The sequence below is a fragment of the Moschus berezovskii genome, chromosome 20 (genome assembly GCF_049115385.1).
Source record: "Moschus berezovskii isolate FMDL1 chromosome 20, NW_MosBer_1.0, whole genome shotgun sequence".
Classification (NCBI taxonomy): Eukaryota; Metazoa; Chordata; class Mammalia; order Artiodactyla; family Moschidae; genus Moschus; species Moschus berezovskii.
The window spans coordinates 54,175,691-54,199,155 of record NC_142479.1 but is presented as its reverse complement, the minus strand read 5'-3'; the positions used below and the strand labels follow the sequence as shown (position 1 = coordinate 54,199,155).

Sequence of the window (23,465 nt, the reverse complement as noted above, 5' to 3'; positions counted from 1 at the left end):
GCACAGGTGGGTCCTGAGGCAACCCCTACTCCCAGCTGCTCCCTGTTCTCTGCCAGGCATCGTCCTTCTCCCCCTGAGCTCCAAGAGCCCCACCAGTGCCAGCAGGCACTTCATTCTGTTTTCAAGGCTTCGGGGTTTACAAGTAGGTCTCCCTCGCTGTGTGATGGCTGAGGTTGTCCCATTCTTATTTCTTCCAGAAAGCCTCCCACAGTACCCTGCACACAGTGGTACTCAGCACGATGAACCAATGGTCAGCAGCTGGGCAGCCATACCTCTGTTCCCAAGCCTTTCTCTTTCCTCCCACTTTGGGCTTTTTGAGTTCCTTGGAGTTCACCTGTTTCTTCCTCCCCTGAAACCCTTTCTTATCATCTTTCTCACTTCTTCCATAAGGCCCTCGCATAGGGTCTGGGGGAGAGGACCACATTTCACACTCTGCTGACACTGTGGGTCAGGCCTTGTTTGGGGAGGGCGTCTCCGCGTTTCCCCCCTAGTCAGAATGTCGGAGTTCTGCTCAGCAACTGGGACCCCCATGCCCATGCATTCATTCTCTAAGGCTCTTCTGAGAATGGGTGGCGATAAGGAGGCAAAATGACAGACTCGGGGTTTGTAAGAGTGAAAGATACACATTTAAAGGGAAAACAGTAATAGAAAGAGACAGGGTGACCTGTTGGACCCAGTCCACATTAGAGACAAATCTCAGCTTGAATGTCCAGTTTAGTAAGACCTCCATGGTCCCTGTGAACACCAGCCTGCTGATCTTAATGCCTACTCAATGGGTTCATCTTCCTTTTCATCTTTTTCTATTTTTTCAGAATCTTCTGTTATTTCCATTTCTTTTATTTCTCCTGATTCCGTTTCCCCCAGTGCTTCCAACTCTGCTCCGTCAGTTTTTGAAAGTCTCTTCTCTAGTCCTTCCGATTCCCTTGGACTTGATTCATCTGAAATGTTTTGATCCAGTTCTGAAGGCCTCCTGTAAATTTCCCTGGTTTCCTCTCTGTTCTGTTCTGTCCTGCCTGCTTCTCCAAACTGTCCTTTGGCAGTGTCTCCTGGACTTCTCTCCTTCGTGCCCAATTGTTTTCTCCATGAGGCTTTTTCTGGGTCTTCTCTCTGCCTCTGTTCTGGTCGCCTAGCTGTGACCCCCAGAGTTTCCTTAGACAAGACACCTTCGGGCTGTTTCTCCATTTGCTCCCATTCCCACTGCTTCATCACCTTCTCAGGTTCATCTTTTGCTTTCCTCGTTTCCTTCTCCTTTGCTGTCCGTGTTTGACCATCCAACATAGTGGCATTTTCTGAAAAACAGGAGAAAGGAGAGACGAGAGGTGAAAATTTGTCCTGGGGGGCCTGAGACTGAGAAAGGGGAAATCACACACAACGTCACACCGAATATAATTGGCAAAGCCAAGATTTGAATCCAGGACAGTCCACCCTTGGCCCACATTCTTTCTTTTTCCCTACAAGAACTAGCTCAGGTGCTAGGAAAAGACAGAGGCTTCTCCTCTGCCATCCTCATTCTGCATTTCTCTTTGTCCCTGGGGAGCACACTCATCATTTGTTGGGAGGTTCCCCTGTGAAAAAAAAGTGAGCAAATTGTCCTGGAAGTTCAGATGCAGGGCAATTTTACAACCCAAGGGTTGCTCCTTTTTTTCCCAGCTATTAGAGAAATCCTTGCTCCTTGATTTTACCAGCTATTAGAGAAAAGTTACCAATCTCCTCTTGAGTCTCCTCCACACTCTTCCTGGAAGTCCTGGTTTCTAAGATGCCAACAGGGACTCTGGATTCAGAGCCAGCAAAGGCTGCTGTTGGCTGTGAAGACACATGCAATGCTGCCACCTGCTGTCCAGGAAGGGAAGTGCCCAGCAGCTGCCTATGCCTTTGGGGGCCTTCCTCAAGTTTTCAGCATGCCTTTTCCAGTGTGCTGTCAGCCAAGGAAGGAGAATGCTTGGAGCACCTGCTGCGTCCCCTGACATTATTGCTTCTGTGGCTTCTGAGAGCGGCTCCAACGGTGTGTGGAGGCAGAAGCAGATCTCTGAGGGGACCCAGCCACCACGTGCAGGCGCTGGATAATAAAAGGCCGTTATCTGACTACTCAGGTGCCCAGAAACTCCACACCCAGATTGCCGCTGCTGTGCCGGGATCCGAGAGGGCTTCAGCCTTGGTGCCCGGAAGGAGCTCTGTCCTCCCAGAAGCCCTGAGGGAGTCCCAGCCCTAGCTCCCCTTTACTTCAATGTGGCTGGAGGGAGGGCCCCATGGGACGGGGTGGGGTTGACAGAAATAGTATATGTAGAACCATGGTAAACCCGTGGGTTCCAGAGTCAGGTTGTCCAAGACTAGAAACCATTGTGGGACTTTAACCCCTTGGCTCCGCATCCTCATCTGTAAAATCAAGCATGTCATACTTATTTTGGGCTTCCCAGGTGGCACAGCGTTAAAGAATCCACCTGCCAATGCATGGGATGTGGGTTTGATCTCTGGATCGGGAAGATTCCCTGGAGAAGGAAATGGCAATCTACTCCAGTATTCTTGCCTGGAAAATCCCACGGACAGAGGAGTCATGCGGGCTATAGTCCATGAGGTCACAGAGAGTCGGACACGACTGAGCGACTAAACAACAACACTTATTTCATAGTGCTCCGGGAGGGCTCCAATGAGTCAGTATGTATAAAGCTTAAAAGAGCGACTGGGCAGGCAGGAAGCACTGAGTTGAGATCAGCTTCTCTTATCACCCCCACCACTCTGGGGCCTGGCCCCCATCCCTGCCGACTCCTTGGGGCCTGGAATCCCAGCCACTTCCTCTTCCCTCACTCCTTTCCTGGGGGCCAGTCAGATAGCTAGTGCCTGGGGGTGGGTGGGGGTAGGGATCAAAGGCCTCTTTACTCCCTGGAACTCTTGGGAGAAAGAACGTGGTAAGGCTAGACCGGCACAGTCCTGTCACCTCTGCACCTCAGCCGGCCCTCAGGCCCCCTGTACCGACCCTGCCCTGCTCACTGCTGACCCTGAAGGGCAGCTGCCCACAGTGGGAGTGAGTGTGGCTCCCAGTCAGGCTGCTGAGTGACCCAGGCTGATTGTTCAGGCCCCAGTGTCCTCCTCCCTAAACAGTACCTCCGCCTCCTGGCAGTGAGGATCTAGTGAGATCATTCTGGCTGGTGTTAACCCAGTGTGGCAGTGGTAAGAGCCCCCACAGTGTAAGCTACTTTCGTTCTGCTTCCGTGTTTGCTCCTGTTTCCTGCCTGAAATGTCCTCAGCCTTCCACCTCGCACTGGGAAAACACCTGGGCATCTTGTGGAGCCTGAAGTGGGAGATTCTTCCTCTTGGAAGTGTTCCCTACCACCCCAGAGAACTGGGAGCGCCCTGCCCAGGCTCTCAGAGCAGAGTGTGGCCCCCTGCTCAGGAGACTCAGGTGCCTGGCTTTCCCACTGGGCTGTGGGCTCCTCCAGGGCAGAGGCTGAGCTTCTGTCACCCCCAGAATCTCACACTTCCCTGGAAGGTGACAAGCGCTTGACAAATATTTGATGAATTGAAGAAATATGGGAGTGTTGGACTTCCCTGGTGGTCCAGTGGTTAAGAATCCACCTGCCAGTGCAGGGGACAGAGGTTCAGTCCCTGGTCTGGGAAGATTTCACATGCCCCGGAGCAACTAAGGCCAGGCACCACAACTGCTGAGCCCACGTGCTGCAGTTACGGAAGCCCGTGCCCGTAGAGCCTGTGCTCCAAAACAGGAGAAGCGACCACCAAGCCCGCAACTAGACAGGAGTCCCCAGTCAACTAGAGAAAGCCTGTGTGCAGCAACAAAGACCCGCCATGGCCAGAAAGTAAAATAAATAATAAAATAAACAAATACATCTTTTTCAATAATACAGAAGTATTGAAGAGATAGGGCAGACAGCATGGGCTCTGACTCCAGGCTGAGGGGTCCCCCTCCTGCCTCGAGAACGGCTGCTGGCGGCGCTAAAATCCGAATGCTCGGTGGGCAGCGCCAAGCCCAACTGAAGGAGCAGCAGGAAGCGTGGCGAGGGCCACTGGGAGGAGAGCAGAGGCAGGCTTCTGAAGTTGCCGTCTTCCAGCTCCAAAACTCACCTTTCTCCTTCTTTTCTTTGAGTATCTCCCTGTAGTTGGTTTTCTTCAGCTCGTCAATGATGCCCTTGTTGGCATCATCCAAGGCCTGCGGGTGAGAGGAGTACCAGTGGACTCTCTTAACACTGCAGGACCTGTCCTTTCCCCACCCGAGCCCCAACCCTGCCCCCAGTCCTCTTCCTGCTGGCTCTTCACACGACTCCTGCCTGAGGTTCATGGATCCTATGAACTTGGAACTCCCCATGCTAAGTGGTATGAGAGATACACTGCTGGGAGTGACTCAAACTCATTTCCCTCAGACTCAGGCATGTTTTGAGGGGGTGCGTCTGTCTACTGATTCCTAAAGCCTCAGCCAAATTAAAGGAGACAAGGCAAGCCCCTCAGCCTGCAGTCGGGCAGCAAGCCATGGAGGGGACTCAGCAGCACACCGTGGGTGGGGGTGGGGCTGGTGTCTGGCCTGCCTTCAGAGGGGCTTCCAGGGCCTCTGCAGGACAGCCAGGGACTGGGAACTCAGCCCGTGCTGTTATCTCGGGGGCGACTCTGCTCTCTTGCAGCCCTCCCTGTGGCTTGCCCTGGGTGGAACACCACTAGACACTCAGGGAATGTCTACAGGCCCTGGATCATCATCAGGCTTGGATGCTCTTGAACAGTGCGGTCTGCCCCTTGGTATGCTTTCCTGCCTGGAGATGCCAATCAGGGGGTTGAGAGGTCAGGGACTAGGTCCTTTGAGGAGCCATTTAGGGCTGTGCATCTATTTGGCTTGATGGGCACTTCTCTCTGTCTCCTACTTTCAAAACCCTGCCCAGCCTCCAAGGCAACCTCGAAACCTCCCCCTCCGTAAGGGGAAAGGCCCAGCTCTGCCTGCCCGCTGGAGTTCTCAGTCTGAGTTCCCTAGTCCCTGTCGCACCAGTCAGGAATGAGGGGCTGTGTTTTCAGCTTCCCGAGGGCTGGGGCCACGTCGTCACCTTTGGCGCAGTGCCGGAAAGACTCTAGATCTGCACCGTGTGATACCCAGAGGCCGCACGTGGCAACTGATCACTCGAAACGTGGCTGGTGTGACTGAGGAACTGAACTGCAATGTTCGTTTACTTCTAACTCCATTTACTCTAAACGCTGCAGGTGGCTAGTGGCCACCTGACTGAGCAGCGGAGGTCTGGACTGGTGAGTGAGGCTATCACACTGTTTTCCTATTATCTTCTGTGGGGGCTGCACTTTTCCAAGCGCAAGTCCTAAAGTCAGTTTAGGGGGTCTCAGCCAGCATTAAAGACAAGGAATGACAAGCAAAAAGAAAACAGAGTAAGAAATATCTGTGTACATAATAAAGGTAAATATGTTTTGTAAACGGGATTCCCTGGTGGCTCAGATGATAAAGCGTCTGCCTGCAATGTGGGAGACCTGGGTTCAATCCCTGGGTCAGGAAGATTCCCTGGAGAAGGAAATGGCAACCCACTCCAGTATTCTTGCCTGGAAAATCCCATGGACAGAGGAACCTAGCGGGCTGCAATCCATGGGGTCACTAAGAGTCGGACACAACTGAGCGATTTCACTTTCACATGTTTTGTAAAACTTGCTATTTTTCATCTGTTTTTTTCAAATAAAACTATGTGTATTGAGGGGAATTCCCTGGCAGTCCAGTAGTTGGGATGCTGACTTTTACTGCAGTGGTTGTGGGTTCGATCCTTGGTTAGAGAACTAAGATCTCTTAAGTTGCTGTGCAGTGTGGCCAAAAAACCAAAGTTAACAGTATGTGTACTGGTTGGGTTGCTATATAAACTGATGGCGACAGTGGAAAGCCACTGCCCTACCTAGAAGGAGCTCTGCGGTTGAGGGGAAACGAATATCTGGGGCTGAGGGTCCCGGCCGGCCCCACCCCACCCCCAGAGAGAGAAGCTCACTTTGTTGACGATGGCCCCACCCCACCCCCAGAGAGAGAGGCTCACTTTGTTGACGATGGCCCCACCCCACCCCCAGAAAGAGAGGCTCACGTTGACGATGGCCCCAGCCCACCCCCAGAGAGAGGCTCACGTTGACGATGGCCCCAGCCCACCCCCAGAGAGAGGCTCACGTTGACGATGGCCCCAGCCCACCCCCAGAGAGAGGCTCACGTTGACGATGGCCCCACCCCACCCCCAGAGACAGGCTCACGTTGACGATGGCCCCACCCCACCCCCAGAGAGAGAGGCTCACATTGATGATGGCCTGCTGCGCCTCATTGTTATGGACCAGCTTCGCTCTCTCCAGGGCCTTCTCAAAGTTGTTCACGGCTGACTCGAAGTCCCTCAGCTTCACTGAAGGGCACAAGGGAGACAGGAGGATGGTGACCTTGTGTGCTGCCCTGCAGGTACCAGGGGCCCTCAGGAGCAGCAACACTGAGCCGCCCAGCACTACCCTTTCCAGGCATTTCCTGGGCCACCTCACCACTAGGGAACAGAACCTGGGCACCTGAGCCTTGGATTTCAGGTGCCAAGAATCAGTGAGGGACGGGGTCTGTGCCCACATCATGTGTCTCCAGGGGGATAACTCCATCCTGCCCCATTTTTGCCCTAATGGTCTGGGAGTGAGCGACAAGAATGAAGATAGAACATGAAGTCTGATGCAATGGGTCAGGGGAGGTGCAGAGTCCACTCTGAGTCCAGCTTTTATTCCTAACTGCAGACCACAAGACTTTCTCAGGTCTTATCTTTCTCAAGACACATGCCACATCAATCACATACTCCTAAATATCATGGACTACACTGACACAGTCCAGATCTCCTTGTGTTTACCCCAGTCCAGTCCCTTCTGGGCTGGTCTTGGGAATAATTAGCAAGTGTGTAGGCAGCGTTCATGCCTGATGCTGACCCGGCGTTCTTTTTATGATCCCAGTCATAATCCCTTCTGGGTCTGGCCCTGGGGTTTGTAACAAGGCTATAATTCTAAGAAAGACCTGAAAAATAATCATCAATATAGTTTCTTAATATATCCTGTTTTTCCAAGTACTATTTCTGTGAAATTTCTCAAGACCATGAAATTACATTATTAGGAATTCCCACTACACCCCACCTTTAAATGGTTCCAGGAGAAGACATCTATTTTTTTCTTTTTCTCTTTTAATGTTTACTCAGATTTGTAAAGAACACTGTGGACACCAAACACAATCTGGCAGGACTGGATGTGACTCTTCATGGGCCAGTGGCTGAGACATCAGTGCCCACATTGGAACAATCTGAACCCAGGGAGGAAACAGCCCCCCACCCACCCCAGGGCACTCACCTGACCAGTTAACACTGGGCCAGGGATGATAGCTATGAACTGACTGCCCTTGGAAAAACCTTAATTTCAGGAAGGAAGGAGAAAAGTGCTCCTCTGCCAGGGCTGGGAACCCCATACTTCACTCTCTTTACACAACACTGCTTCTGCTTTTTAACAAAATTAATGAATTTGGCTGTGCTGGGTTTCAGTTGCAGTAGGCAGGATCTTTAGTTGTGGCATGGAGGATCTAGTTCTCCGACCAGGGATCACACCGAGAGCCCTACGTTGGGAGGGTGGAGTCCTAGCCACTGGACCGCCAGGGAAGTCCCTCCACTGCTTCCTCTTAAAACTAGCACCCCAAGATCTACCCTTCTCCCACAAACTGCTTCAGGATTCCTGGGAAAAGAAGGGCCTTATATCCATAAGTCAAATTGCAAAAGGCAATTACATTTGAAAAGCGATTCTAACGTAGTTCTAAAAGTCTGTGGCGTCAATATATATTTCTTTTTCAAATATACATTTGAAAAGAAGAAAACTCACAGTAATGCCTCAGAGGCCACCATGAAAAAATGTCTATGTCATTCTGACATGGTAGGTCAGAATAGGAGTCATAACACTCAAGTGAGTGAAGCAGTAAAGACCATTCTATTTGTTCTCAACTGAATTATAACCTGGAATTATCTCCATTCTGGGGGCCCTTTTCCTCAAATCCACACATGTATATCCATATTTTTGTTGGCTTTTCCAGGGACTAATTGTTTCTTACCACACTTATGGTTGGAAACACTTATGGGAAGCTGATGGGGAAGAAGGAAGAAATGAGTATTTCTGGAGAGCTTGTTACATGCTGGTTCCTATTCTAAGTGCTTACATGCATAGCCATTACCTCATGTCTTCACACCCTGAAGAAGATGCGAGCATACTGTACGTGCTAAGTCGCGTCAGTCGTGTCTGACTCTTCGTGACCCATGGACTGTAGCCCTCCCAGGCTCCTCTGTCCATGGGATTCTCCAGGCAACCATACTGGAGTGGGCTGCCATTTCCTTCTCCAGTATACATATTCTCATTATCCCTATTTGCAGAGCCCAAGATCTGCCCGCTTGGCCAGGCTGCCTCCACAACCCAGGAGCTCCTTGGCTGCTGTGCTGGCCTGGACTTTTCCACTGTACAGCATGGAAACTGAGGCCGGTAGTGAGTGGCCTACTTTCCCAGAGGCCCTCAGAGCCTAACAAGACCTCACCAGGGACGGGAATTCCTGGTGGTCCAGTGGTTAGGATTCACGCTTTTACTGCCAGGGCCTGGGTTCAATATCCGGTCAGGAACTAGGATCCTACAAGCTCTGTTGCGGTGCAGCCAAAAAACACAAAAAACGTCATCACAGAAACAGGAAAGAGTTCTAGGAAAAGGCACGGTAATCACATCTTCCCCAGTTTAAAGCTTTCAAGTGTTTTTTTTCTCTATGTTTTTAGGAAAGAATCCGCGACGTATAAGAAGGCCTGAGAAGCCCTGTGGATCTGGCATTCATCAGCCTCCCTCCTCCAGACTTTCCTGGCCCCCAGAATCTCGACACTGGTCTCCATCAGTTTCTTAAATCAGCCAAACTCTTGCCCACCTCCCTAAATGAGGTTCCTTTGGCTGAAAAGTTCTGCCTTCAGAACTTGAAACAACTGGTGCCTTTGCATTCTTAATGATTCTACTTTAAAATTACTCCTCAGGGACTTCCCTGGTTATCCAGGGGTTAAGAGTCTGCCTTGCAATGCATGGGATGAGGGTTCGATCCCTGGCCATTGAACTAAGATCCCACATGTCTCAGAACAACTAAGCCCACGCACAAGCCGCAACTACCAAGCCCACACACCACAAAGGAGTACCCAGCTGTGAAAGAGCCGCGTGACACAGTGAAGATCCCATGTGCTGCAACTAAAACCCAGTGCAGCCAAATGAATAAATATTAAAAAATAATTACTCCTCAGATTATCAATTTTGCTTCTCACTGTATGCCCAGCTTTGGTGCCTAGAAGGTGCCAGGAAAGCATTAATGATGTGGGTAAGTGAATGAGTGATGAGATCAGTGATCAGAGTGCCTGTCACTCTTACCCCTTCTCTGGGGTCAGCCGTGTGCCCAGGGCAGGGCAGGTCCGAAACTGTGAACAGGAGACCCAGCTCCACGGCTTCCTTATTACTGTAGCCTAGAGCTATTTCTCCTTTAAACTTGTATTGTGAAATATTTCAAATATACAGAAAAGTATACAGAGGAATAGTATCATGAATCCCCATTACTCATCACCTAGATTCAAATATCATATGATGTCACTTCTATGTGGAATCTAAAAAAATGATACACATGAACTTATTTATAAGATAGAAACACTCAGACTTAGAAAACAAACTTATCAAAGGGGAAAAGGTGGGGAGGAATAAATTAGGAGGTTGGGATTAACATATATATTAATATACTGCTGTTGCTGCTGCTACTAAGTCGCGTCAGTCGTGTCCGACACTGTGCGACCCCATAGATGGCAGCCTACCAGGCTCCCCCGTCCCTGGGATTCTCCAGGCAAGAATACTGGAATGGGTTGCCATTTCCTTCTCCAATGCATGAAAGTGAAAAGTGAAAGTGAAGTCGCTCAGTTGTGTCCAACTCTTAGCAACCCCATGGACTGTAGCCCACCAGGCTCCTCTGTCCATGGACTTCTCCAGGCAAGAGTACTGGAGTGGGGTGCCATTGCCTTCTCCATATTAATATACTACTACATATAAAATAGATAATCAACAGGGATCTACTGCACAGCACAGGGAATTCCACTCAATACTCTGTAATAACCTACATGGGAAAAGAATCTTAAAAAGAATAGATATATGTAGATGCATAACTGAATCACTTTGCTGCACAGCTAAAACTCACACAACATTGTAAATCAACTATAATCCAATATAAAAGTTTTAAAAAATTACCAAAACATTGCCAATCCTGTTCCATCTATTCCTCCTCACCCCCATTCCTTGCTGTTTTATTAACAAGCCCATTAACTTTATTGAGATGTGATTCACTCAGTATAAAATGCGCCCCTTTGTAAGTATACAGTTCAATGATTTCTAGAAAATTTATAGACTTGTGCAATGAACACCACAACTCGGCTTCAGAACTTTTCCAGCCCCCTAAAAAAGCGCCCTCTCGAGACCTGGGGCAATCTGCAGCACCACTCAGAGTCTCCATTTCCCAGCCTATAAAAGGAGGACAATACCTCCAGCTCTGGCTTGCAGAGTGATTAAAGCACGGATGCACGTATAAAAGCTACTGAGCCAAGAGGAGTGGAGCTGCTTTGATGAGGACATGACACGGTGCTGGTCTGCATGCAGCTCAGCTGAGTTCTTCAAGGGCGGGGCAGTTCTCAGGGTCTCCCAAGCCCTAACTGAGAGCAGCTTAAAGTAGGCACTATACACACTGATCAAAATGTGGGGGTTTATCCCCACTCTCAGAATCAGAATTTGTCTGATCCATGAGGATGGAAAGTTCAGTGCAGGCGTGACAGCCAGGCCTGAGGGCTGGGAAGGGCACCTGTACCTTGTGCCTGCGCCACCAGAACGCTGGCATTCAGCTGCCATTCCATGTCCCCTTCTTCCTCGGCGCACTGTTGGGACTTCTCACCGTAGCTCTGGGCCTCCCAGGCCTGGTCTAGCTCCAGGTAGCAGCGGCCAATCTCATGGAACAGCCAGGTCTTCTCCAGGGTGGTTTTGGCCAGAGGGATCTTCTCCTCCCACCTGGGGACACCAAGAACCGGGGTCAGCTTCCTCCACTCAGGCCCTGCACTCAGACTTAGGAGGCTGGGCTTCCTACTGATGGCAGAAGAAAAACTGTCCTCCAACTACCAGTTCTTTTAGGTGCAGGAGTGGAGCTAACAAGCACTATCATATTTTTTAAACTACCAGGGTTATTTTGGTGCATCTATAGAATTGGCTTTGATACCACAGCTGAAAATAATGCTTGTAAAATAGCATTTGAAATAACCCCATAACCTTTGAAACTCAAAGTGAAGTTGCTTAGTTGTGTCCGACTCTTTGTAAACCCATGGACTGTAGCCTACTAGGCTCCTCCATCCATGGAATTTTCCAGGCAAGAGTACTGGAGTGGGTTGCCATTGCCTTCTCCAGGGGATCTTCCCTATCCAGGGATCGAACCCAGGTCTCCCTCATTGCAGGAAGACACTTTACCATATTAGCCACCAGGGAAGCGCACACATAACCTTTAAGAATATGATTAAGCACATTTAAGAGAAAATTAACACAGTAAAAAAGATTGGGATGAAAAAACAAAATATCAATAAAAGTCAGAGGAGGATCAGAATGAGCTCTTGTCTTTGGGTGGTGGGACTGAAGACTTCCTCATCTAATTTTCTACATTTTCCAAATGAATATTTTAAGGTTAAGCACATCTGACTCTTTGCGACCCCATGGACTCTCTAGGTCAGACTACTGGAGTGGATAGCCTTTCCCTCCTCCATGGGATCTTTCCAACCCAGGGATCGAACCCAGGTCTCCCTCATTGCAGGCAGATTCTTTACCAGCTCAACCACCAGGGAAGCCCCACATTAAGCACATATTTACTATAAAACATTTTATTATGAAAAGACGTGAATGGGTAGGTGAATGCTCACATGCGTCTGTCTTTTGGCACACAGGCACCAGGGGCCACTGGGGAAACCAAATGACCTGGAGCACCAGGCTCTGGTCAACAAGTCTGTTCTAGTCAAGCAACTAGGCCTGAAGGACAATTTCTCTCTGCAGTCAAGCCCGCCCCTGAATCTCCCAGGAGCTGAATCACCCCACTGGAGCAGGTCACCAGCCCCAGGGTTGGACATCAAAAGTCCATCAGTTAAGGTCTCTAGGGAGCTCAGGCTCCATTCCCAGTGACCCCATGTGACTGCAGAGAATCACAGAATAACCTCTGAAGAACTCCCAGAAGTCAACGGTCCACCCAGTCATGAACTTGGCCAGAGGTGAGGGGTGCCTGGAGAACTTGTTAAAATCAGATTCCTGAGCTCCAACCCTGACCTGTAGAATGAGAACGTCCAGAGGAGAGGCTCGATAAAGCACATGCCTAAAAACAAGTGCCCCGATGCTTGTCAATGGGGAATTGGGAGAAAACGCTGATTCTATCCTACTAATTAATATAGCTGATGAGCCCCAGAGTTTACAAAGTGGCTTTCTCCTGGTCGCCGAGCACAGCCAGAAGCCAAATTCGGATCTTTCGATGCCTCTTTGCCTGACATCCTGCCCCAGGCTGGGAGTCCAGGGGGAGGTTGGGATGTCCTGGCCCTTGAGTCGGGAGGGGGTGGTCCCGGGTCACTCACGTGTCAATGGCTTGTTGGAATTTCCCGACTCTGGCAAAAACCCTGCCAATGTTGTCCAAGGCTCTGGACTTGGCATCAGGAAGATCGCTGCAGGGAAGAAGCAAGACAAGGCCATTCTAGGCACTATGGAAACTAGAAAGAAGGTAAAGACAGGCCAGTTGGAGGGAAAATGCCCAGGCTGGCAAGGCTGAGGTACCCTGGCCCTCTCGTGGGAGTGGACATTATCGGAATCTCTCTGGAGGGCAAAGAAGCAACAGCGTACAAAGACACCCCTTTGGTCCTACAACTCCCCTTCCAGAAATTTACCTCCAGAAGATAATGTGACAAGAACACTCATTAAAGTATTGCTTATAATAATAAACAGTGGAAATAATCTAAATGCAATCAGTGCAATTTTTGTGTACAAAAAACGTCCTTGATACATTTAAGTTAAAAAATCAGATTATGGAAAAAAAAAAGTCAGAATACAGGAGCTCGCACAATGTCCGATGCCCTATTCGTATTAAAAATGAATGTGCGGGAGACTTCCCAAGTGGTCCAGTGGTTAAGAATCTGTCAATGCAAGGGACACAAGTTCGTTCGATCCCTGGTCCAGGAAGATGTCACCAGCCGTGGGGCAACGAATCCCGAGCTCTAGAACCCGTGAGCCGCAACTACTGAAGCCTGTATGCCCTAAGACCTGTGGTCTGCAACAGGAGAAGCCACGGCAAGGAGAAGCCACGGCAAGGAGAAGCCACGGCAAGGAGAAGCCTGTGCATGACAACTGGAGAGTAGCTCCCGCTTGCCACAACCAGAGAAAGCCCATGTGCAGCAACAAAGACCCAGCACAGCCAAAAATAAATTTTTAAAAAATATCTCCTTCCCAACAAATAAACCAAGAAACCCAACTTGAGCCCCCTCCCACAGCATCCCCCTCATTCCCTCCTTCCCTGGCCAGCTCCCCCTCTTCCCATTGTCCCCCAGCCCCTCAGTCCCTGACCCCCAGTGGCAGGAAGCTCTGCTCCAATTCCCTCTCCTTCTCAGATGCAAATCTCACCAAGCCCTCCCTCCATTCACAGACATACCCACGTGCATCTGCGGTCTCACTGGAGCTCTGTGTGTGCTGGCAAAGGGGAGAAGCCTCAGTGGCTGCCCAGGGATGCGGTTATGCACGTTATTGCACGTGCCGAAACACCTTTCTCTGAAGCCATTCAAAGAATGAGACATTCCTTTCCAAGACACAGGAAAAAGACCCACAGAAATGGGTCATTTCTGTTTAAAAAAAATCCTATGGGGAAACTTCCCTGGTGGTCCAGTGGCTAAGACTCCACGCTCCCAGTGTGGAGTCGGGGGAGGTGCCCTTAGTCTGATCCCTGGTCAGGGAACTAGATCCCACATTCCACAACTAAGAGTTTGTTTGCTCCAGCTAACGATCCTGCATGCTGTAACCAAGACCCAGCACAGCCACATACAGGAATATTTTTTTAAAAAATGCTATGTATGTGTACATGTACATAAATACGCAAGTAAATATGTTGCAAAGGGGTCAGACGGACATTATCTCAATGTGGCCCCCAGACTGGGGAGAGGGGAGATGTTTGAGTTCTACTGTCAGCACCGCACGTCCTGGGTCAAGTACGCCGCTTCTGGGACTGGTGTGAGAACTGACTCCTATCGGCCCTCCCTCCTCAGCGTGGCCTCCCTTCCTCCCACTCCCCACAGGTCCTGGCCCCCCCAACACTACCTGGAGCGCCCCAAACCCCCTACCCCTGCCCTGTCCCTCTACCTCGGGGGGCCACCCCCTGGTCCTATCTCCCCCTTCTCTCAGAGGCTCCCTCATCTCCCCTCTCTGGGGCTTCTGGGCTGCAGCTCTGATGTTGGCTCCCCCTTCCAGAGTGGTTGCTCTGTTGTGGTGTGAATAAATAAATTGATTATTTGTAATATGTACTGAGTAATGTGTACTAAGATGTGCAGGATGGGGAAAACCTGCAGTCAAATCATCCACACAGTAATCAGGGGAAGAAATGAGGGCTAACTGAGGTCACTGGAGAAGCTACTCAGACTAGTTGGATTTGAGCCACGGCTGGAAGGATGGTAGCCTTTGGAGGAGGGGTGGGGTTGATCTGATTGAGGACGCATGTGGGGAATACACCTGAGACTCATGGGTGAGACTGGAGGCTTGTGTACAGAGACTGAAAAGGAACCAACATTGCTGAAGGAACACCTCTGTTTACGTAACCAGCCACTAAGCACATATTCATTGCATGTCCATTATGGGGCAGGTGCTGGGGAGAGAAAGGGAATAGAGAAGTCTAAGGTCTATCAGGCAGAAGAAACGTGTGGCATGTGGAGGGGGAGCGTGGACGAGGGCTGCTAGGTCACTCTGGGCACATGGAGGGCTTTCCCTGGAGGGAAAATACTTCTTTACAATCTGAAGGATGGGGAGGAGGGAGCTGATGAAGAAAGCGCTGGCAAGAGAAGGCTGAGTAGGAGCAGAGCCATGCGCTGTTGCCAGGGTTCAGGATGCCCAAGGGCCTGGAGACAGCCGAGTCAACAAAGATCAGAAGTCAGGTCAGCAAGGGCGGGCCGGGCACTGGGACTGCATCTGACTGCTGGACTTGTTTTGCATTGAAGGGCCAGCTGGGCAGCAGGAAACCCAGGTCAGAGGAAATAGGCAAGAAGTGAGGAAGATGTGGATGGAGCTGTGGGAGGGGAACAGAAGGGAAGACTCTCTCAATAGGAGGAGGAGGCATGGACAGGACATGGCAGGCTGGCGTGGGTAGCGAAGGGAGGGAGGTATTTGGGAAGCCACCTGGGCTCCTTCCTGGGGACAACACGGCCACCAGTGCCATTCTCCCAGAAAGGGAGCCCTGGAGTAAGAGGTCTTGAAGGATATGTTAAACTGGGAGCTCCCATGTGACATCAAGTGGAAATGCCTCAGACTCTGCTGGATATGCAGGTCTGAGAGCTAGGAGGGGAGGGCTGGCAAGATGTGAAGATTTATGTCTTTAAGGCATGGGAAAAGATTAGATCCAAAATACGTCTATACTTATTTAATCCTCAAATTCCCCATGAGGCAGTATTATCATGCTTTCATTAGAGATGAGGAAATTGAGAGAGTGAGCCACTTAAAACCACACAGCTTCTAAGTGCCCCAGGCGGGAATCAAAGCCAGGTCTGTCTCCAAAGCTAGGATGCCCAACACATGAGATTCTGGCTCTGCAAGGTAGGAGGCTGGTGAGAAATGAACTGGAAATGGATGGACAGCTTACAGGGTTCCAGTGACTGAGGAGAGGACAGGAGGTCAGTGTGTTCAAGAAATCCGGTTTGACCCAAAGAGTGGCCTGACATTGGAGGGTTGTGCAGAAGTGGATTCAGAGAGGGCCCTGAGTACCCAGGAAAGGCCCATTTGATTTGAACCTGTGGACAGTGAGAGGCCAAGGCCTGTTTGTCGGCAGGAAAACAGTTGACAGGTAAGAAGTAGTTCGTTTCTGGAGGTGACTTGTGAGAGCAGCTGGAGACAGGGAGAGGCAAGGGCAGACATGGGAGGACGGGAGACTGAGAGGACTCAGATCTGCGGGGCGAGTAAATCTGGGCAAGACAAAGTCATGAACGACTGCAGAGGCTGGAACCAGGGTGCCCAGAAAGTGAAGGTACCTCTGGGAGGGCCATCAAGTTTGGGAAGAGTTGGTTCCTACGAGAGCTGACGTTACAATAGTCATCATGGATACACAGTGCTGTTCTGAGATCTTTATGTGAATTTCTGCATGTCATTCTCCTTCCCACCCTACTGGGTAGGGGCTACCATTGTGCCCCTTTGACAGAGGCTGACAGAGGTTAGTTAAGTGCCCTGCCTAAGGCCCTGCAGCTGGGAGGTACAGCTCAGAAGCCTAAGCTCTTGGGACTTTCCTGCTGGTCCAGTGGCTAAGACTCCGCGCTCCAGTGCAGAGGGCCCAGGTTCGAACCCTGGTCAGGGAACTAGATCCCACATGCTGCAATTAAAAGATCCTGCATGTCACTGCGGAGACGGAAGATCCTGCAGGCTGCAACTAAGACCTGGCGCAGCCAAACAAATAAATAAAATGATAAGTATTTTTTTAAAAATAAAAATATCCCTCAGAGCCAAACCACGGGGAGCTTTTTGGAGTTTGGGGCCTCTACCCTCCCTCTTTGTGGCAAAAAAGCTGACAGTCTAGATGTGCCCTTATCCTGGGGAGGTGGCTCCTCACTCCAGGGTATCCACCTCAGGCATTAAGGGCAGAAAGTAGGGGTCAGCCCCCAGCCCCAGCAGCCCCAGTGAAAGGTCAGTATATAGCTAGGCCTTGGCCGCTTGGCCTTCCAAACCCGTGCAAGCACTCACTACTCCTTGGCGATCTCCAGGTCCTTCCGGTGGCTCTGCAGGGCCGCCACCATCTGCCCCAGCTCGATCTGGGCATTCCCTATGCAGCTGTACAGGTTTCCCACTAGTTCATCCTTATTGGGCACCTCTTCTTTGTTCCATTCCAGCACCTTCTTCAGCACTTTCTCAGCTTTCTGAAGGCTGCCTTCAGCACTGCCGCTAGTCAGCACTGGGAAAGGAAAGAGGAGTTGTGGAGGGGGGAGCAGTCTCCCCCTGGCCGACAGAAGAGCCCGCATCCCAACCTGCCCCCCGCCCCAGATTCCATCTACCGGCCAAGAGAAGCCAGGTGGCTCCAGCTGCCATGTGGCTCTGTCCCCAACTGGCCACGGGCCAGCCCTTCTGAGAATACCACCCACACATGTCAATGTCTTCCAGACTCTTGAGGATGTAGTGGGCTGTCTGTGAGGGACGGCGTTTGCGGTCCCGCAGCCACTTCTCTTGCATCAACTTCCGGTCCCGCTCCCTGGCGTAGATGGGCTTCTGCTGCCGCCAGAAGTCACTGCGCGTGTCCAGGTAGTTGATGCCCGTCATAATGAGGTCCTCCACGGTCAGGCCACGCTTGATGGTGCCTTTGATCAGATCTGCGGGGAAGGGGGTGGGGAGGAGCCAACGAGAACAGGGATCGAGGGGAGTCACCTCCTCTCAACTAAAGGTGTCCCTGGGGGGACCTCTACCTGGAACTGTGGGACAGTAACGAAATCAAAAGCACCTTGGTGGGAGAGGGGGGTCTATCTGGGACCAGATGAAGCCAGAGCCTCCCCTTTGGGGCACTCCTATGGTACAGGGCTTAGAGCATAGGCCCCTCATGGCAAGACATGAGGAGCTAACAGAAGCGGCAGCTGGTGGATTGCTTTCTGAGAGGCTTCTAGCCCTCAGGGCTCCTATATTTCAAGCTGTGTCCTCAGAATAGTCAGAGTAGAAATGCACAAACTGGCCCTGGCTGCCAGTGCCCAGTGAGTCCCTGGTGCTAAGTGGACCAGGGCAAACTAGGACCGAGAGGGGCATGCCTGAGCTCTCTTGGCTCACCTGAGCAGAGGTCAGAAATGGGAATAAAGCTGCAAGACCTCTTGGCTAACATGTGGGCCACCTCTTCCCTCCCTGGAAGCTCCTCCGTAGAGAGGGAATCGTCCAGGCCTGTTACAGAGGAGACAGGCCAGCCGTGAAGTTGCCCCTGAGATGCAACCCGCAGGGAATCCTATATAGGACCTTGGGAAGTCAGTTCTGGAGAAAAGCCCTTGGATTTAAGAGAGATCCCTGTGCAGGCTCAACAGCTAATGGAAACACTCCTACCACCAGTGTTCATATGAGACATTCACTTCCAGGTGCCTTCTTATTTCTTGTTCCTGCCAGTGTGGTGCGGCGGGCTGGAACTGGAGGTTAGGAGGCATGGGTGCTGCTGTCATCTCCGCCACTAACTTGCTTGTCATGTTGGACAAGTTACTCCCCATTCAGGGTCTCTCTTTCTTCACCAATAACAGGAGGGATTAGGCCAGATAAGATTTTAGGACATTCTAATTCCACAGTCCTGGGAGTCCCTGTGAGCACCTCTGAGCTGGATTCCTTTGCCCTTGGTACACAGTGAAGGCTTGGGGGGCGCCCCTTCAGGGACCAAGGTGGTAAAGAAACCCAGCTCTCTGGCGTTCCCACCCAGGGTACCAGAGTACTGAAACTGGACTTCTTGGCTTCCAATCTGAGAACCGCATCAATGAGTTACATAACCTCCCTATGCCTCAGTTTCCTCATCTGTAAAGTGAGAATGGTAGTGGAACCTGTCCAGAGGAATGTGTCAGCAAATATTGTTTTATACGCTTTGCCTCTGGTTCGTGTGTTAAGCATCCACCCCAGGTTTTCTTTGCCCTGAGTTCCCTGCTGCAAACAAAATGTCCGACACCTTCGTCCAACAGGAGCTTCTCCAGATACTCCTTGTCCACGTAGAGTTCGCCCAGGAGCTGGCGGACAATCTTCTCGCTCTTGAGCGAGCCCTTCCGCTTGCTCTCTCTCTTGGGTTGGTGTACGAGCTGTCTCACGGGATGAGGCTTCTGCTGGGCTCGCATACTCTGGGAAGATGGAGCAGTACCCCCACAGAGTCTCAGAAAGGAGCCCAGAGCACCAGTCAAGGCCCCCGAGCCTGTGATCCCAGACCCCTCCCTCCAGGACCTCTGTGTGCTGAGAACCATGGAGGATGTCTGGTATGGGAACAGCTCGTGGGAGCTGGGGCAGAACCCTCTGACCGCCTGTGCTGGGCAGGAGCTCCTCACTCGCAGGCATAGAGAGCCACTGAACTGTGTGCTCTTCAGGCACGTGGGGCCTCTGCCCTCTGAGGGAGGTGGAGTCAGAGCCAGGCCCTTACCTCAGCCTGCTTGCTTAAGAAGGACAGATCCCCTTTGTTCTCCAGTTTAATAGAAGAGGGACCTGCAAAGACAGAAGCTGGGGCTCAGGTCGCAGTGGCCTTAGGCACAACCTATCACACATTTTATGTGGAAATAGTTGGCCTTTGGTGGGAGGGTGGAGCCTGGCTCAACTCTCTGCCAGCAGCCAAGCCATCCCCACTAGCCCAAGGTCACATTTCCAAACAAAGACAAGCCGTGGGTACCAGGGCCCCTTTCCATTAACACACTCTGCCACCCACAGTGGCAAGCCCCCCCCCCCCCCCCCCGCCTCCCTGCACACAGTGCACTGATGGGAGGGCCAGCCCTTGGTGCATGTGTGGTAAGGGAGGAAGGCAGGGGCCAGGGAAGGCCCTGCTCAGAACCACATTCTGTACTATGACACCAGGCCAAAAAGAGGCTTACTCTTCTGGCTTGGGGTGAGTGAAACGGTGCTAGTCATCTGGTTTTGAAGAGAACCAGATGCTGCAGTGCTCAGAACAGTGGACTGGAGACTAGTCCTCCCAGTGGACAGTTTCTAATCTTCAAGAAAATCAGGACCAGCCAAATCTAAGCTGGGGGCTCCCTGTAGTCCTCCCAGGGATGGGGGCTCACCCAGTGTACCTGAGGCCTCCCTCCAAGCCTAAGGAGTCCAAGAACCTCCCAGATAAGCACATAGGCCCCGTGGTCACTCACTTCCCACCGAGTTGTTGATGGCTTCCTGGGCTTTCTGAATTCCAACTTTGAATTCCCGATTAGGCCTTAGCTTGTAGCCCCGATGGTAGAATACCAAGGCAAATTCAAAGTCACCCATGGTGTACAGGGTCTCAGCCTTCTGTAAAATCCCCTGAAATGAGAGGAAGTCAAATCAAGGGGAAGAGACAAAGCCTTCCCAGACTCAGGTGTGGTGGAACATAAGGACCCCTGGGTTGAGAGCAAATGCTGAGATACAGGGGCAGAGGCAAGTGATCTATGAAGGAAAACACCAGTGAACTCCAGGCAGTCTGGCTGGCTCTTTAACCATTAGAGGCTGCTGCAGGTAGTGGCAGTGAGAAAGGAGAGAAGGAGTCCTCCCACCCAAACAGTCACCTTGCAGAAAGTTGGGTCACCCTGGAGTGACGCCTCAGCATCTTCCAGGGATTTTTCCAGCTCTCCCATCTTGAGGAAGCACTTGGAGCGGGCAACCAAGCAGTTCTTATCTCCGCTCTGAAGGTGAAGAGCCTGAAGAAGGAACCACTCAGATTAACAGGTATCTGGCAGGGTGAGGTAGGAAGCTGGACTGGACACAGCAGCCCAAACCCTTCTGCCAGAGTGGCAGGGGGACTCCACAGGCCAGCAAACAGGTCTTCTTTGGATCCTTTCAGACTAAAACTAGCACCACACTGATCTCTGCTTTATCTGTGGATAGTCATCATGGACAAGGTCAAAGCACAAGCTATCGTGGAAACCACTGGTTGAGATGTGAGAATATACTATACTACCCAGTGGATATACTGAACTTCCCCAGTGTCTGGGATTCCTCCAGTTCACTTAGAATCCTAGGGTGTTTAGTGCTTAACAAATTCAACTGCGAACCTGAAATGGTTGCAAAACATATTCAAAATACTACTTGAAGGGGACTTCTCTGGTGGTCCAAGGGGTAGGAATCAGCTTTGCTATGTAGGGGTTGTGGGTTCAATCTCTGGTCGGGGAACTAAGATCCAACATGCCACATGGCAGCTAAGCCCATGCGGCACAGCTACTGAGCCCAGGTGACACAACTAGAGAATCCGTGTGCCCCAATGGAAGATCCCATGACATGACAAGGGATAACATAATGAAGGGATAACATGGGCTGCAACTAAGACCCCACGCAGCCAAATAAATAAATATTTTAAAAACAATACTATTTGAAGACCAAGACTTCTGAAGGCTAACAAAATGGATTTTAGGATGATCCGCAACTCATGTTACCATTGTACACGCCCTCTCTTTTTATATAGCTTGTTGAGAATGAATCATTGTTTCAGGGGATTAAGATGAAAATGCCACGCAAAAGGAAACTGTGATTGTGGACCCAAAGTGGGAATGGAAAGCTTCTCCTTGTCCCCATGTCCTTCCTTCTCCTGTCTGAGATCATTACATAGTCTGCAGTGTGATGTCCTTCGAAGCATCAGACTGTACCCACCTCCATCTAAGACCGTCCTACTTTTCCAGAAAGAGCCTTTCTTTCCGAGAAAAGACCACTTCTCACCCAAAGCTATAAGCCCTTGTGGTGTTTTTTTTTTCTACCTGAGCTTCTCCAAGATGAAACAGTTTGCAGAAAAAGGAGAATGGATAGGGCTCCTGAACTTAATTGCTGGTCCATCTGATCCATCATTTCTGGTTTTAGGATGCGGTTGGTGATCCAAAGGGACTATAAAGACTCTAGGTAGCAACTGACAAGTTTGACTTTAGGAGTCTTGGGACACGTTAGAGAGCTATGCTGCTGCTGCTAAGTCACTTCAGTGGTGTCCGACTCTGTGTGACCCCAGAGAGCTATGCTACCACCCCATTATTTGTAACAAGTGGGCTATTTGTTGTAAAAGAAACAGTCATAATAAAACATCCAATAGCTTATTTGCAAGACAGTACAGTAGTGTATGATGGTAAGGTTAGCACCTCAGCACTGAAGTCTGACTGCCTGAGTTTGAATTCCTCCTCTGCCACCTGCTAGTTCAGTGATCTTAGGCATGTTACTCAACTTCTATAAAAAGCTTTCTTATCTTCAAAATGGCATAATAACAGCACCTCCCCCTAAGCGTGCCACTCAGCAGTATGTCTGGTATCCTAAAACAGCGCTCAACTGTTCCACCTTAGGGTGGGTTGAACAATTTATACTAAAGTTTTACGATGCTATTTACTGACCGGCCACTTTCCATAAGCAGCTGTGTGCCAGAGACTTCCCTTCTGCAAGCAGTCCCCCAGCCAACCTCCTGGCCAGTTATGGGAAACTGAGGAAGGAGGCCAGTCACGAAACATTTGAGCAAAAATGTCGGAGACTGGGTCACTGTTAGCGCAGAGGATGGTTATTAACAACCAGGTAGAATACAAATGGGAAATGGTAGAAAAATGGCTGCTGCTGCTAAGTCACTTCAGTCGTGTCCGACTCTGTGTGACCCCATAGACGGAAGCCCACCAGGCTCCCCCGTCCCTGGGATTCTCCAGGCAAGAACACTGGAGTGGGTTGCCATTTCCTTCTCCAATGTGTGAAAGTGAAAAGTGAAAGTGAAGTCGCTCAGTCGTGTCTGACCCTTAGCGACCCCATGGACTGCAGCCTACCAGGCTCCTCCATCCATGGGATTTTCTAGGCAATAGTACTGGAGTGGCTTGCCATTGCCTTCTCCGGAAAAATGGCTAAACAGGGGTTTATCTTTGACAGCGTGCATCAATCAGTAACAATGGAATAGTGGAAACAATAGGGTTGTCCAGGCATCATCAAGACCTCAGTGATGGGTAGCTGAAAGTTTCAGAGCACGACTCACATTGCTGAAGCTATGGGCGGCTTTAGCGAACTCCCCGCATAGGTACAGCCGCTCGCCCTCCGCCACGTAAGATGGAAAGGTGCTTCGCAAGACTTCATTTTCTGGGTCCGCCATGGTGACGGAATTCGGAGACGCCGAAGCGGAGAAAGGAAGGAAAGGAAGCCTGAGAACCTCAGTCTGGTTTGTGGAAGCTCCGTCTCTTAGCAACCGGGAGACATAAATTACTTCCGGCCCCGCCCCTCGAGCGCGGGGTGGAGTCCGGGGCGCAACCGCCGCCTGGGTAGCTGGTGCCTAGGAAGCCGCGAACTGGTTGGACCATGACGAGCGCGTGGATATTCGCTTCAAGGAGGCCTCTTTGCGACTTGTAGTGTTGGCAGTTGCTCGCTCCATCGGTTCTTCCCTGGGCTGCTTCGCATTCAGAAGCCACAGTCAGGGGAAGAAAAAAAAATTTACAGCTCGGAAGACAGGGAAAAGATTGGGGAGATAATTCCAAATCGGGATAAGGCATTCTTGGCAAGTATTTGTGCACGTGTACCACCCTCAAGAGTGAGCCTCTTGGTCGCTC

At 50.8% G+C, this 23,465-nt stretch overlaps 1 protein-coding gene across 1 annotated transcript; it reads right to left on the bottom strand.

Annotated features, from left to right (window-relative positions):
- Positions 1-618: 618 nt before the first annotated feature.
- ODAD4 (outer dynein arm docking complex subunit 4) lies at positions 619-23,078 on the bottom strand. The gene is made up of 12 exons (XM_055407864.2): positions 22,901-23,078; positions 20,487-20,618; positions 20,094-20,244; positions 19,382-19,443; positions 18,923-19,088; positions 17,388-17,612; positions 16,993-17,200; positions 12,654-12,740; positions 10,868-11,064; positions 6,259-6,359; positions 4,075-4,159; positions 619-1,289 (listed from the first exon to the last, which is right to left on the bottom strand). Exons 1-12 carry the CDS (start codon positions 23,012-23,014, stop codon positions 766-768), a joined length of 2,052 nt encoding a protein of 683 aa, XP_055263839.2. The 5' UTR covers positions 23,015-23,078; the 3' UTR covers positions 619-765.
- Between the last annotated feature and the right edge of the window lie 387 nt (positions 23,079-23,465).

Coding starts and splice junctions, on each gene's coding strand:
- ODAD4 (XM_055407864.2), bottom strand. CDS start 23,014: ATGGCGGACCCAGAAAATGAAGTCTTGCGAAGCACCTTTCCATCTTAC. Junction 19,444..20,093: donor CATCAACAACTCGGTGGGAA/GTGAGTGACCAC, acceptor CTGTCTTTGCAG/GTCCCTCTTCTATTAAACTG. Junction 17,201..17,387: donor TCTGGAAGACATTGACATGT/GTGGGTGGTATT, acceptor TTCCTTTCCCAG/TGCTGACTAGCGGCAGTGCT.